This window comes from Amblyomma mixtum, chromosome 7 (assembly GCF_055824585.1).
Source record: "Amblyomma mixtum isolate Tamu chromosome 7, ASM5582458v1, whole genome shotgun sequence".
NCBI classification, from domain to species: domain Eukaryota; kingdom Metazoa; phylum Arthropoda; class Arachnida; order Ixodida; family Ixodidae; genus Amblyomma; species Amblyomma mixtum.
In genome coordinates, this window is record NC_143018.1 from 137,948,421 (window position 1) to 137,963,747 (window position 15,327).

At 46.5% G+C, this 15,327-nt stretch overlaps 1 protein-coding gene across 1 annotated transcript in view; it reads right to left on the reverse strand.

The window, feature by feature from the left end:
* Positions 1 to 365: 365 nt before the first annotated feature.
* The window catches only part of LOC149337687 (peroxidase-like), a 64,735-nt gene continuing 49,773 nt past the window's right edge, over positions 366 to 15,327 (reverse strand). Inside the window, exons 11-13 of the mRNA XM_089554491.1 lie at positions 4,957 to 5,126; positions 3,694 to 3,805; positions 366 to 504 (exon numbers count right to left, since the gene is read on the reverse strand). Coding sequence (XP_089410617.1) covers positions 399 to 504; positions 3,694 to 3,805; positions 4,957 to 5,126 — 388 coding nt within the window. The 3' untranslated portion in view covers positions 366 to 398. The remainder of the gene's footprint in view (positions 505 to 3,693; positions 3,806 to 4,956; positions 5,127 to 15,327) is intronic.

The following is a 15,327-nucleotide window of genomic DNA, read 5'->3' on the forward strand; positions in this document are numbered from 1 at the left end:
CTGAGAGTAGTTTTTCCTTGTCCTTCCGCAGGAGCCTTAGATCTGTATAGAAGGAATTGCTCTTGTTACTGCATATGCATTTATAAATAGTGTTTGATTTGGAAAATAACCTGAAGATATCCGTAATTAAAATTTCTTGCCTTCGCTGTCGTGTTTGCATGTCATCATGAGGCATTTTTCTGGCCTTTTGCTGTGCCTCCTGAGTGAATTTTTGTGCAATTGTTTCAAATAAAAAACTGAGAAAATGAGTTCATGAAATCGGAAAAAAAGGAAGTTCTTTATTCCGTTATATGCATTCATCCTTATTAAGGTAAATCTTTATTTCTGGGAATCTGTCCAGCTTTCATAATTCAAAATGGCGCGCCTGCTGTTGTGGCGATAGATTCGCGCCGAACGCATCACGGGTAGCGTGCTTTTTGATCATTTCGATTGCCGTCGCTTGCACCTTCTCTCCATTTGCTGAGGTCGATATCTGGCAGGTCATCGCAGGTTACACCATCCGTCCTGTAAGAAATGGCAAGAGGAGAGGCTGTTGTACATAACGAAGTAAATGCACTTATGAAAGCAATTTTGTAGCTGAGACCCTCTGCAACTGTATTTAAGTCTTTTGCACATCACTGAACATTTGTAATGACGTGACATGCGCTGTGTACCGTGAGCGTTAAGGGCTCAGTAGTTTAGGAAAATACTGATGTGCAAGTTTGTGTGCACTGAAGGCTATTGCGGTATTCATTTTCAAAACGAAAATTTCAAAAGTGCTTATTGTTTCACTGACGGGCAGCAGTACGTCCGGAGATCGAATCAGGCCGCATATGGCGTCTGGAGTCCATGCCTTGATGTCTTTAACACATCGCATAGAACATGCAGGGCGTCTTTGCGAGTTTACGACTAATTGGCTGTAGCAATGAGCGCCGTTCATTCTGGCTACAAGCCTCGAAAGAGGCTTGTAGCCAGAATGCACAGCTCTGGCTACCCTCTGCACCCTCTGCACAGCTTAGGGTAACCTTACGAGCACGTACACTACCAAAGCCAATTAGCGGCAAAACGGGCGTCGTTTCAAATGCCAAGACTGCGAAAACGACAGAGACTAGCGAAGATAATTTTGAAAAAAAGAAAAACGGTTGTATATCTAAATGCGGAAGTTTATTAGGCAGTTCAGAGTGGCGTAATGGTTCAGAAAAATATTCAGTGAAGGCCAAGATAAACTAAAACTTTTTTTGACGTCTACTAGTGGAGGAACCTGTTCAAAGAAAATGGGCGCAGAGAAAGAAAGGGAGAAAACCTTTTGAACCTTTTGCGTTTCTGGTGCGAAAAAAGAGAGAGGGAGAGGGAAGGCTATACTTAACACCGTGGTCATTCTGCTTGGCGACCGCGCTTTTAGAGGAGGAGAAGGGACATGTAAACAGAAAATTGGGGCAAATAATAATTGAAGAAAACAATAAGGCGCGTTCACGATGAGAAATCACAACTTTTAGGCCAACGCGGCGTCTTTAGCAAGCGGAGCAGTGTCTGCAAGAATTGAGGACTGAGGATTCATGCGACTATGGTACGATTATTTTGCTCTTTGTCTACGTGTGAACATGAAGGTGGTCTCGTACACAGCAGAAATTTTGCGTTTTACGACAGAATTAATGCTGCAAATGGAGGCTACTCATGGCAACGAACAACACATGACGCAAAGCCACACATACACACAAGGCACCCGGTGTGTATGTGTGGTTTTTTGTCCAGTATTCTTAGCACCCATGAGTAGCACACTAAGGACATTGCAACTAAACACAAGACAAGTACGAAGTAAACGTTGTATCGCCACACACCACAGCCATAGCTGTTCGCATGGAGGCAGTGATGTTCGTTAATAGCACTAAGGAATGGGTAAGTTTTTTTCTAAAGCAGCGCCGAGCACCAAAAGAGAGAGCACCGTTTCTTCATGTTGCGACAGAAAGCTCAAATACGCTTAATCAAATTCCTGGCTTAGGTGAGTTGGTTCACGCATAGCGAAAAGGACGGGTCAAGGAAAGAGGAACAAGGTCGTGAAACGCGCAGCGCCCGTTCCGTCTTCGTGCGTGTCCTCTTCGTTGTCGCGGTTTTATTCACGCTGTTTTCAGAAAATCTTGCTGTGGAAAGACAAAGCCCTATTCGAGAGCGCAGAAAACAAGCGAGAACTAAAAAAAATTATTCGAAGGAAGTGCGAGAGGAATTTTCTTTCACTCGCCAAAATTTTTCAATTTTCTCTGCATTCCAATTCTGATTGCATTGTCTTCCACATACCAATCTCTTTTATTTCCGATTCTATAGAGATTCTGGCTCTATTCGGTTTCTGACTATACTACAATCGTATTTCTATTTTCAGTCACTTTTTATGCGTCACCACTTCATTTATTCTTTTTTGCTGAGTTAAGCTTAGTCTGCCATCTCCGTCCTCTCCTCTATAGGTGAATAAACAGCTTTAACTCTCCATCTGCAGCTGCCTGCATCATCTCCACCTCCATCTGCACCTGCAGTTGGCAGGTGGAGAGTGGAGGATTACCTTGAACATTACCTGCCATGGTTGTCAGGCGGCTGCCACACACAGGCGCCGCCGCCGCCTACACAATACACTTTTCGCTTTCATGGTAGTTCTAATTCTTTCGCATGAAAAAGTGGCTAATGATATGACTACGGCGACGATAAGAAATGTGCGCAATTTGAATTTCCGTTTACTAGTACCTACCGCACTGCAATAGTAAACACAAGATGCACTGACGCGTAGTCCCTCCCACATTTTAGAACAGACTACAAATTACAATCCTTGGCTCATAATCTTCCCGTTTTTCTCAACAAATATAAAGACAGTGTTGGTTTTAGTCCTAATCAATTGATAACCTACTTCGTGCAAATATAATCTATCCATATATGTGTTCTGACATTAAATATTATACTTTTATTTACAAACTTTGTGCCTTGTTGAGCTTTTTCCATTCATTTTATTATTGATCAACTTTTTTGTTTCGTTTTCATCTCGTGCTACACTGACATATGCATTGTATAACAATTTTTAATGAACTTCTGGAATTTGATGTTTGCTCCTGCTATGTTGTGCACTGCTTTCCTGGGCCTTCTTCAAGCTGTTTGTACAGCTTTTAGCCCAGGCGGCCATCCACTTTTTGGAAAATGAATTTGATTTGATTTGATTTGTTTCAACCACCTCTTCGATCTAGTAATTGAGGTCACTTTCGCGAAGCTTTTTCTCTGCAGCAACGGGCCGCATGCACGGGTCCCGCGCACGCGCCGGCCGTCGACACGATGACCCTAACTGCCTTTTTTCAAACCAACGCACACAGTCATGAACAGAAAGAGGTAATAGTATTTTAAAAGCAACAAACGTGTTTATGGAAAATATATTAGGGCAGAATTTTGTGTCGAGCACTGTAGGTTGTCCAATGACAAATATCAACGAGAAAAGAGCTCCGCCTCGACAACACAAGCATCTATAAGGGCAAAAGTCGGCACACAGTTTTATCGGCCACACAGGCTGTTAAGTTGCTTTGGTTTAACTGTGATTTTGCCTGTACTTCACAAGACATACCGTGCACATATCAAATGATGCGCGGACGGAACGTGTGGTTGATTCAGACAAAATTAAGAACACGCAAGATAGTGTTGCATTAGCGCACCTTGATTCCCTGAAAATAAAATACGCACATTGCTTACCTGTTTGTAAGGAGCAGAAAGGCATTGCGATTGAAGGTAACGCCGTCCAGCCCCGCGACGTTGTGGCACAGAATGGCGGCCAGAGTAGTCATCCTGATGGTTTCCAGTTGCTCTGCAGGAGCACAGCGCAACAAGTCAAACCTTGCACAACTGTTTCCTGAGCACGCGCAGCTTGTTTACAAGGGCTATTAAAACAGTAGTACGTTTCTTAATTCTTCTTTTAGACAAAGTGGTTTAAAGTCGAGTTGTCATATTTTGCTTGTATATGCAATGTTATCAACGTCAATATCAAACCCGAGCGCCAAAAAGTACGTCCCAAAGAAAAGGACCCTTACACTATTATCAAAGACACTAAAAACTAGACAAAGAGAATTCTTTGGTTGTGACGTCAACAACATGTGCGGGAGATTGGTTACAGCGAAATGAATTCGAAGTACTTGGTCATTATGACAGTGACGAAACGACACTAATGCAAAACGGCCCAGCTGCCACTTGAATTGAATTTGGAGTGCGAAATGTATGATCCAAAAAAGTAGATATTTATTTTTCATGTGCTGAAAATATGAAGCAGCCGAAAAGCTTTGTAGACAACTTAAATCCTCAGCCTTCGGAACCGCGAACTCGAAGCGTGGACGCCAGTAACAATACGCGAAGTTAAAGAGAGAAATAAAAGTTCTTCTGGAGCAAGCATTAGAAAATGGTTCCCATTAGAAATCACTGCCCATGGGTTCATGAGGATTTCTGTCCATTCCTAATGAGGGTTACTGAGGGCTCGGGCAAAGGCCGTTGTGAAATTACCATAATGTTATACAACAGGCAATAATACGGGCCTAGTATGACGCTTATTTCGCACTGTGAGACAAATGACTTTTCCAACTTCGAAACCACATTTCTTAGAAATAAATGCATATTTCGCTGCCGGCCAAGTGCCAACAAAGCCATGAAATGCCGAACTATCGGATTTTGTTTAAAAAAAAAATAGTAATAGAGCTCTCCTCACTGTCCCTTTAAGACAGCCTGACCCACGTTCTAGCGTTCCCCCTCGTTACGCGAACGAAAGATTTCTTTAGCCCCCATCGACAGCTTTTTGCTCGTGCGCGAGGTGTGTGCATAAGCGTGCTAGTCATTTTCTTTTTCTGAAGGACATGATATAGGAGCAAACCACAATATTAGTCGCGTCTAGAGAGAAATTACCCCTTTAAATTCAGTGCGCCTTAAACTCGGCATAACTCTGTGAGGTACACAGCATTGTTGAAAACTTGCCTTCGAGGAAAGAGCCCGGCTGGTTTGCGTTCTCATAGTAGAACCTGTCGCCTTGTTTCAGCAAGCGAAACTGCTTTGCCACACCGCAGGCAAACGTGGCACCCAGTTGCGCTCCTTCTAAGCGCGTCTCGGAGAGTCCACCGGAGAAGAGGTCTATGTCCTGCACATTCCTGCAACAAAGCGCACCAACAGTGATCCCAATCTAAAAGTTAGGTTGGGGGCTTAACATTTATGAAGTCGAACAGAAAGCCGTTAGACTTCACAAGAAATCTTTTTCGGGAATGTTTTAGTTCGTGCTTTGGGTCCAAGTAAAAATATGAGAAACCAAGCAGCACAAAACCAAACGCTGGCAAGCGAAGGGAAAGTGATTCGCGCAGGAACATCATCATCATCATCAGCCTGATTATCCCCACTGCCGGGGAAAGGCCGCTCCCATGTCTCTCCACCTCCTGCTACGCTTGCCTTCTCTTAGAATCCATTCCGTTACTCTTAAGGACCAGCGGTTTTTTTTTTGCCTTTGCATTACTTGCCCTGCCCAAGCCCACTTCTTCTTCTCGATTTCAACTAGGATATCATTAACCCGCATTTGTTCTCTCACCCACTCCGCTCGCTTCCGGTCGCTTAACGTTACACGCATCATTTCTCTTTCCATAGCTCGCTGTGTTGTCCTTAACTTAAACTGAACTCTCTTTGTTAGTCTCCAAAACGTTACTGCCCCATAGGTGAGGACCGGTAAGATACACCTGTTGTATACTTTTCTCTTGAGGGATATTGGTAAACTGCCATTCATGATCTGAGAGAACCTGAAGCACAAAAATTTCATAAAAAATTTATCGGTGCAAGAAGGAAGGAAGGGCGTTAAGCGTTTACAAAAGGAAAAAAAGTGTTCAATAATTAGGGAGATCAATCTTCTACGACCCTGAGAAATAAAGCATGGTCGATCAAAACTGGCCTCGATTGCAGGCGCGTACGGCGCTACCACTGAACACTGAACGCGCGTTTTGGTCTATTTTGTATTTTGGAGCGAAACCAGGGACATTCCATTAAGAAAGTGAGTTGTTTTAGTTGTAAAAGAGAGGTTAAAAGAAAGTGCATATATTAGCCTCCAAATTATCTTTGCATATCGTTGTTGAACGCTGGTGACTCCGTTTGCTTCTTATGTGCGGAGACGTTGAGCATATAATTACGGTCCCAGGCAAAAGCGTGACTGAACAAAGTTGTAGAAGAATTGAGAGATGGAAGCAAATAAGAAGTGCCACGACTGAACACTTCTTGAGAAGAACACAAAAATGTCAAAACTAGATGAGTTTCTGGAATTACGCCAACCCAAGAAACAGGATGCGAAAACCTGAGAAGCAAATAAAACATTTGCAAAATGCCTTGGCTACGCAAGGCGAGAAAATTGTCGAGTACTAAGGTGGCGCGCTTTAGAGCAACGGCGTGATGTTTTCTATAAAGTGGTTGGTTGGTTCATGGGGTTTAACGTCGCAAAGCGACTAAGGCTATGAGAGACGCCGTAGTGGAGGGCTCCGGAAATTTCGACCACCTGGGGTTCTTTAACGTGCACTGACATCGCACAGTACACGGGCCTCTAGAATTTCTCCTCCAAAGAAATTCTAGCCGCCGCGGCCGGGATCGAACCCGCGTCTTTTGGGTCAGCAGCCCAGCACCATAACCGCTGAGCCACCGCGGCGGCTTTGTATAAAGTAAAGCAAACACGAAAAAAGACCTGCTTTGAGATAGAAGGTCGCAGGAAAGTATCTCGAGAAAAAATCGGTGTTTGAGCTCTTTCAAACACATCTATAGAATTGGTAAACCTCACGGGGATCGGCCTCGGCCAGTAAATTCTCTTCTTCTTTCCCACAGCGAAGAACGTTAAATTTCTCAAAATTCTTCTAAACTCGAAGAATCTGGGGCAACGGTGTGTCATCAGTGCTCATACGTCAAGCTGCAGGAATAAATATTCTTTCAATCCATTGAAGTCGATGGTCGCAATGGTAGAAAAGCCAGGCTCATCCGGCATAAGTTTCGGATAAACGATGAACTTTATGCCTGGAACGATGCAAATAACTGCAGAACGAAAAGACGAAAAAATCCGCGATTCCTTGACATTGAAGGGCCTTCTGGGCAGAAAGTAGCTAGCGTTATTTCATAAATGAAGGACATGTGTAAAAAAACTCCTTGCGCATTTTCTTTCTTTCGGCCTAGTGTGCTTGTTGGTGTTTGTGTGCGTGTTGGTGTTTATCCAACTTTTAACATTTGCTCCTGTAGGAATCACTTAACAAGGTCAGCAAAGTTGCGATTACAGTTAAAGAACAAATATCGTTTAGAGCACTGCCTCCTATCAAAAGTGGTCACAAAAACTATGTTTGTGAATCTGATTTTATGGTAATTCTATTATCATAGGTGTCTACAAGCGCCAGGAGTCCACCATAACATTTTGTTGGAACTGTACAATCAGAGAGGGAAATATCGAAGGCACAGCATGATAATGACGGGAAATTTAAACAGTCCAAATATCGATAAGGGATCATTGATTGCAGACAGATATGAAGTACAGAGTACGATATATTATTGCTTCATAATCTAAACAGGTGACATCACTGCCCACACGTGCAAAAAAATCGAGAGCTTCGGTGTTAAATTCATGCTTTCGTTCGAATGACTCAAAAATATGTTACTGTAGCCTAAATAGAATATATGACCAAAATTAGGACTTGCCCAGATAGCTTTTGTAAAATAGTTTCCAGCTCTACCTTTTGGCGCAGCTCCGAGAAGGTTGCTTCTAGATTCGAACATGAAAGCATTTGGCTTTAGTCGATATAGAAGTTTTGCTTTTAATGAAAAGAGTCGCAACAATACAATGTTGGTGATGTTGCCACACTCTGTGTCAGGTTTAGATCTCTCTGCTACTACAGCTTGTACGACTTGGCTCCGGATAGAAAAAAGAAGCTGGATAAGACACACCCTTGAACAACTGGAGGAATATTCCACGTTAAGCGCAAACAAAAGCTACGCCAGAGATAAAAAAAAAGTGCTGACACTTCTCTTTAATAACAGCCGCAAAGTTGCGTTAATCAAGAGAGCGTGTTTTTTCTGAGCAGTAGCTGATGTTTTAGGTACGTTTGGTCGGAATAGCATGGGTCTCACCTTCACACACGAACTGCTTAGCAGTAATAACAAATTACAGTTTTTAGATCTCACCCTAATCTTTCACCCTTCACACGTTTTCTGGTAGTACTGTCGACGCGCAGAGAAAGATTTGCTGCCTTTCCATTCGAACCATTCTAAGACTGTTCAGAGGGCTATCGCTTCCCAGTGCTTAGCTTCCGCACTAAAGAAGTCTTGCCACCATCCCATGCACGCATGCTTCGCTTCTCAGGTGTCCAGGCTGCAGAAAGTAGGCTGCCCGGCTTCTCTGGTTCTCTCCGTGGAGCAGTCCTTGCTGAAAAAGCTGAAGGGCAGCAAGGAAAACAACCGACCTCAAGATAAAAAGCAGGCAAGGCCGGAAGTTGTCCCTTACGTCCACCACACTTCTCATAACCTCAAGAAGGTGGCCAATAAGTATGGCGTCGATGTGGTATTTCCAGCGCCGGGAAAACTCGCCGGAATGTGTTCACGCATTGGAAGAAAAAAAGGTTGAGGCTTAACTTGGTTAAGCCTGGAGAATGCGAAGCATCATCGTGTCGCGTAATTTGGAGGCGCACAACCACAGCGACGGCGCGAGGTGGGCCCCCGTTTCTCTACTGTCGTGACGTCATCGTGTCACGTGGTGTGACGTCATGTATCACGTGATTTGGAGGCGCATAACCACGGTGAAAGGCTGAAGTGGTAGCTAAAGTAGTATGCTTCGGATAAAAAGTAGAAGAGTGCACCATCAGACACCGAATGCCACATGTTGGCTGCAAGAAAGCAGTAGTCTACGAGTTCCCGCTTACATGCGGCAAGGTGTACGTTGGACAAACCGGACGTTGTCTTAATGAGCGCCTGCTTGAACACAAGAATTCATTAAACAAGAGAGAACATCTTCCAGACCACTGCCAAGCCTGCTCGAAAGAGAAGCGTGTAGCCTGCAAGCCTCGACTATCTGATTGCAAAGTGATATTGAAAAGCCGAGATAGGACAGAACGTGAGCTTGTGGAAGCCTTCTATATGAAGAAGCGAGGTGATAGTTGCATTAGTGACACGCCAATTGTTCTTCGCCACAGTGAAATGCTGTTTCTCTCTGTGTATCTGTGAGGGGTGATTGTCGGCGATCAAGACCATGGATAAGAGCAAAGGCTATTTAAACGTTCTCCCTGAATAAATCCTGTTCAAAATGCAGCGCTCGCCCTGTCCCCTTTCTCGTCCGTGTCCCCGTTTTGCGCTCTCATGTCTTTCACGAATACGCACCAACAAGCCCAGCTTCAAGTACTTCAAATCTGGAAATTGTCTGGGCCGCCTGCCTACTGTCTTCCACTAGGATTTTGATAGGCGCTTGTTACCGCCCGCCAGATTCTAGTCATTCCTTCGTTAATGAATTGCGTATCAGTATTGCTAAAACAATAGAGTTTTGTCCTGCTCATAGCATCTGTCTCATCGGAGCTTTTAATTATCCTTTAATAAACTGGGGCTCGACTATCATCATCTTGTCATTTTTGCACAGAATTTTGTAACGTGACGCTTGATTTAATCCTGTTCGAGGTTGTAAACAAGCATACACGCGACACGAACATACTAGATCTGTTACTGACTACAGCACCGGAAACGATAGGAGCAGTAACTCATTTAGAGGGATTCAGCGATCGTCATTTACTTCAGCTAAGTATTGACATCCCAGTTCAGTTTACGGGCTATGTGACAAAAAAGATTCACGATTATAATAAGGCTAATTTGACAACTATCAACACAGAACTGGAAACCTTCTTTTATCACACATTTCTACCTTCAATTAACAACCGATGCATTGAACAAAACTGCATACTTTTTAGAGATAAGATTTCATATTTGATCAGCCGGTATGTCCCTGTGATCAAAATAACTAAAGATAAATCTAAACCCTGGTTTACTAGAAGGCTTAAACAACTAAGGAACAAGAAAAAGCGGCTATACCGGACTGCTAAGCGTGCCTGTACCATGTCAGCTTGGAATAAGCACATTGACACACTAAGAATCTATTGATCCGCCATATCTGCTGAAAAGGACAAGTATTCTTCACATGATCTTCTAGCCTTTTCGGAAACTAACCCCAAAAAGTTTTGGAAACAAGTATGCCCTGACCGTGATCATAGTTCCATCTCTCTATAAAGTAACAACACCCCCATCCCCGACAACGAGTGCCCCTCAATATTTAACGCCTTCTTTTCATCTGTGTTCTCTTCTGACGATCATTCATGCCTTCCGGAAGTTCCCGATCTTAATTACCGCTACATGACACCTATTCAAATAACTGAAGAAGGCATCAAGTGTCTCATAAATTCTCTGAAGGTATTTACTTCGGCTGGTGTTGATGGCATTAATTCTAAAATTTAAAAAAATACAGTTCCAGTGGCAAGCAAAATTTCATTTTATATTTTTCAGCAATCATTAACTACAGGAATACTACCCTCAGACTGGAAGATAGCTAAAATAGTGCCAATTTTTAAATCTGGAAACAAAAACACAGTGAAAATTACCGTCCTATATCTCTCACGTGCATCTGCTGCAAAATGCTGTAACATATAATTTCATCGCATGTTTTCACTCATCATGAGCAGAATAACTTTTTTACGCTAATCAACAATGGTTTAGAAAGGGTCACTTCTTCGAAACACAGTTATTAGAACTAACTAATGATTTGCATTTTAATATGGACGATAACCTTCAAACTGATTGTATATTCCTTGATTTTGCCAAAACGTTCGACCACGGAGCTCACTGCCGCATGATTTCGAAATTATCATCACTCCGTCTAGACTCGCTAACTTCAACATGGCTTCGTAACTTCCTCTCGCATCGCCAACAGTTTGTATTTGTGGATAATCCTTCCTCTAACCTTTACGCGTTCAGCTCTGGTATGCCGCAGGGCAGTGTGCTTGGTCCCTTATTATTTCTTATTTATATTGATGCGGGTAGACGACGACGACAAAGAGCGATGGCACGAGTGCGCAGAGTAGAAGACGACAACGAAGTTCGGACTGTGTTCTCGGTGGTGCCGCTCGCAGCTGTTCTTGTCTATTTGTAAATATCTGTAAATATATTCTTTCCCGCAACATATTTGGTGGAGGTGCGGATTTCCCCTACGTCTACCGACGACGGAGCTCCGCAGCGGCCGCCAGTTGCCTTCACTCATCATGACCCAAGACGCCGCCCAGCAAACGTCAGCCCCGGCCATGACATCACTCGTTCTTTCTCCCCCTCGTGACCCTGGGACATTTTCTGGTACCGACAACACTGACATCGACGACTGGATCAACATGTACTAGCGAGTGAGTACCTACAACCGCTGGGATCCGACCCTTATGCTCGCAAATGTAATATTCTATCTAAAAGACACCGCCCGGGTCTGGTATGAGACGCACGAAGACCATCTGTCCAGCTGGGACGTGTGCAAAGAGAAACTCCGCGAATTGTTTGGACGGCCGCTCGGCCGAACGCTTGCCGCTAAGAAGGACCTCGCCTCCCGAGCTCAAACATCTACGGAGTCCTATGGGTCCTACATTCAAGATGTGCTGGCCCTCTGTCACAAAGTCGACGCCAACATGCCCGAGTCTGACAAAGTCGGCCACGTGTTGAAGGGAATCGCCGACGATGCCTTCAACTTGCTCGTATACAAGAACTGCACTACAGTCGACGGAATTATTAAGGAATGTCGACGCTTCGAGGAAGCCAAAAGCAGGCGTATTAGCCAGCCGTACACACGCCTCCCTAACACGGCTGCGACTTCTTCATGTGAAGACCTGCGACACCGGGAAACTCCAGCGCCCTCAGAAAATGTGACCCGCATCATCCGACGCGAGCTCGAAGCTATGTCCCCTGCCCCCCAGCATCTACATGATGGCGACACCCGCTTACCTACCATCTCTCTGGTACAAGCTGTCGTCCGCCACGAGCTTGCCAACCTTGGTTTCCAGCCCGTCAGCCCTGTACGGTCTTCACCACCACCCGAAATCACTGCGATTGCTCCTGGACGACCTTCGTACTTCACTCCACGTCGCCGAAACCCTAACGACTGGCGGACAACCGACGACAGGCCCATTTGTTTCCATTGCCACCGCATTGGCCACATCTCCCGCCACTGTCGAAATTATTGGTCCCGTCGCAGCACATACCGTCCTCTCAGCTCCCACCGCGACGACGAACAGCCCAGCCACTACACGCCCCATCCAGCCCAGCACAGTGCTACAGTCGACGGCCAGATTCCCCGCTCCAGCCGCTCCCCGTCCCCCCTGCGTCGCCAGTCTCGTTCGCCCCAACGCCGTCGCTCCTCTCCTGGCCCCTACGGACGCTCGCAAGCGGACAACTAGACGCTGCAGTGTCTGGAGGTGATGCTGCAGTACAGCCCCAGTCCCAAAATCCTCGATTAGCCCTTCGCGCACACCATAATTTGCTCGCCATTCATGTCGATGGAGTACCTGTGAGAGCCCTGATCGATACAGGCGCGCACGTATCCGTCATGAGTTCAGCCCTACGACGCCGCCTCCGAAAAGTACTGACCCCTGCACCCAAAGCGGTTCTCCGCGTTGCCGACGGCGGAACTGCTCATGTTGTTGGACTATGCACAGCCCGTGTGACCATATCCGGCCGCCATACGTCTGTTCTGTTCTCTGTTCTGGACCAGTGCCCTCATGAAGTCATTCTTGGCCTCGACTTCCTGTCTGAGCATTCAGCCCTCATTGACTGCGCTACTAATGTCGTTCAGCTTGACCTTCCTCTTTCTGCTGAGTCGCCGTCCCCAGTTATACGCCGTCTTTGTGCTGTCGACTTTGTCCGTCTACCGCCTCAAGCCGCAACTTACATTTCTTTCTCATCTGTTCCTCCTGTACCTGATGGTCACTACGTAGTCACTCCGGAACTTGACGTCGCCCTGACGCGCAGCATTGCGCTTCCACACATTGTATTTACAATGTCGGCCAACCGAGCGTGCCTTCCCGTCCTGAACTTCGGTTCATCCATCCAACCGCTCCCGCAAGGTATCTCACTCGCCACGCTGTGCCCTGCTGCCGAATGTGTGATATCAGTGGTGGACAGCTGCTTGCCTTCCACTCAGCAATGCCGGTTGCCTGCGGCCCCATCAACAGCGAACCCAACGGACGACTACGCCGACATGATCGCTTCTGACCTACCGCCGATGCAAGCTCGCGATCTTAGGTGCCTCTTATCATCTTTCCGCGACATATTTGACTTTGATAGCCGTGTTTTGGCTCGGACCTCTGTGGTGACGCATCACATAAACACCGGTGATTCCGCTCCTCTCCGCAGACGTCCGTACCGAGTGTCCAGCGCCGAACGCACCGTCATAAATCAAGAGGTGGACAAGATGCTCGCAAAAGACATCATCGAGCCCTCGTCAAGTCCTTGGGCTTCACCAGTCGTCCTGGTGAAAAAGAAGGATGGCAGCTGGCGCTTCTGCGTTGATTATCGGCACCTAAACCGCATCACAAAAAAAGACGTATATCCACTCCCAAGGATCGATGATGCCTTAGATTGCCTCCACGGCGCCAAATATTTCTCTTCAATTGATCTTCGATCGGGGTACTGGCAAATTGCCGTTGATGAAAAGGACCGCGAGAAGACCGCCTTCGTGACGCCTGATGGCTTATACCAGTTTAAAGTCATGCCGTTCGGCCTCTGTAACGCCCCGGCTACCTTCGAACGAATGATGGACTCCCTTCTTCGTGGCTTTAAATGGTCCACCTGCCTCTGTTACCTAGACGATGTTGTGGTTTTCTCGCCTACTTTTGCCACGCACCTCGAGCGCCTCTCTAATATTCTGACAGTGTTTCTTAACGCCGGACTTCAGCTGAACTCATCGAAATGCAAGTTCGGTCGTCGCCAACTCACTATTCTCGGACACCTCGTTGACGCTTCTGGTGTACGCCCAGATCCCATCAAAATTCAAGCTGTGAAGGACTTTCCTCTTCCAAGGTCGTCGAAAGATGTACGCAGCTTTCTCGGCTTGTGCTCATATTTTCGCCGTTTTATCAAAGATTTCGCCGGCATCGCTCGTCCCCTCACCGATCTTCTGAAGAACGACACCACCTTTACCTGGGGCCCTGCTCAAGAGAACTCATTTTCATCTCTCGTCCATTTGCTGACCACTCCGCCCATCTTAGCACATTTTGACCCGTCATCTCCCACAGAGGTTCGCACCGACGCCTCCGGATATGGCATCGGCGCCGTCCTAGCCCAACGTCAACAGGGTCAAGATCGAGTCATCGCTTATGCCAGCCGCCTACTTTCAGCCGCAGAGCAAAATTACACCATTACTGAGCGCGAGTGTCTTGCCCTTGTCTGGGCAGTAGCTAAATTCAGACCCTACCTGTTCGGCCGTTCATTCGCTGTTGTCACTGATCACCACGCTCTATGTTGGTTGTCTTCACTAAAAGATCCCACCGGTCGCCTTGGTCGCTGGGCATTGCGCCTCCAAGAATACTCATACTCCGTCGTGTACAAGTCAGGGCGCCATCACCAGGACGCTGACTGCTTATCCCGATACCCTGTGGAACCACCTGACCTAGAGGACGCTGAGACCCTGCCCTGCCTCTTAGCTATCTCCGATCTTCCTGATATTGCCAACGAACAGCGTCACGACTCATCTTTACGACCTATCTTTGATGGCATCCGTTCTGCAAACCGATCTCCGTCTCTGAACCTTTATGTGCTCCAGAACGGCATTTTGTATCGCCGAAACCTACGCTCCGATGGCCCTCCGCTCCTGCTCGTGATACCCCAACGTCTACGCTCTTCTGTCCTTGCAGAACTGCACGATCTGCCGACAGCCGGTCACCTTGGCGTGTCCCGCACGTACGCTCGGGTGCGGCATCGCTTCTTTTGGCCTGGTCTCTATCGTTCCGTCAAGCGTTACGTGGCCGCTTGCGACCTGTGTCAACGTCGGAAAAGGCCCTCCACTCTGCCTGCCGGTCTTCTGCAACCCATCGACATACCTCCTGAACCTTTTCACCGTGTTGGCCTCGACCTTCTTGGCCCTTTTCCGACGTCCCTCTCCGGCAACAAGTGGATCGCTGTCGCAACTGATTATACGACTCGGTACGCCATCACGCGTGCTTTGCCGTCCAGCTGCGCTACCGATGTTGCCGATTTTCTTCTGCAAGACGTCATCCTTCACCACGGCGCCCCTCGTCAACTGCTCACCGACCGCGGTCGTTATTTTCTATCCAGAGTAGTTCACGA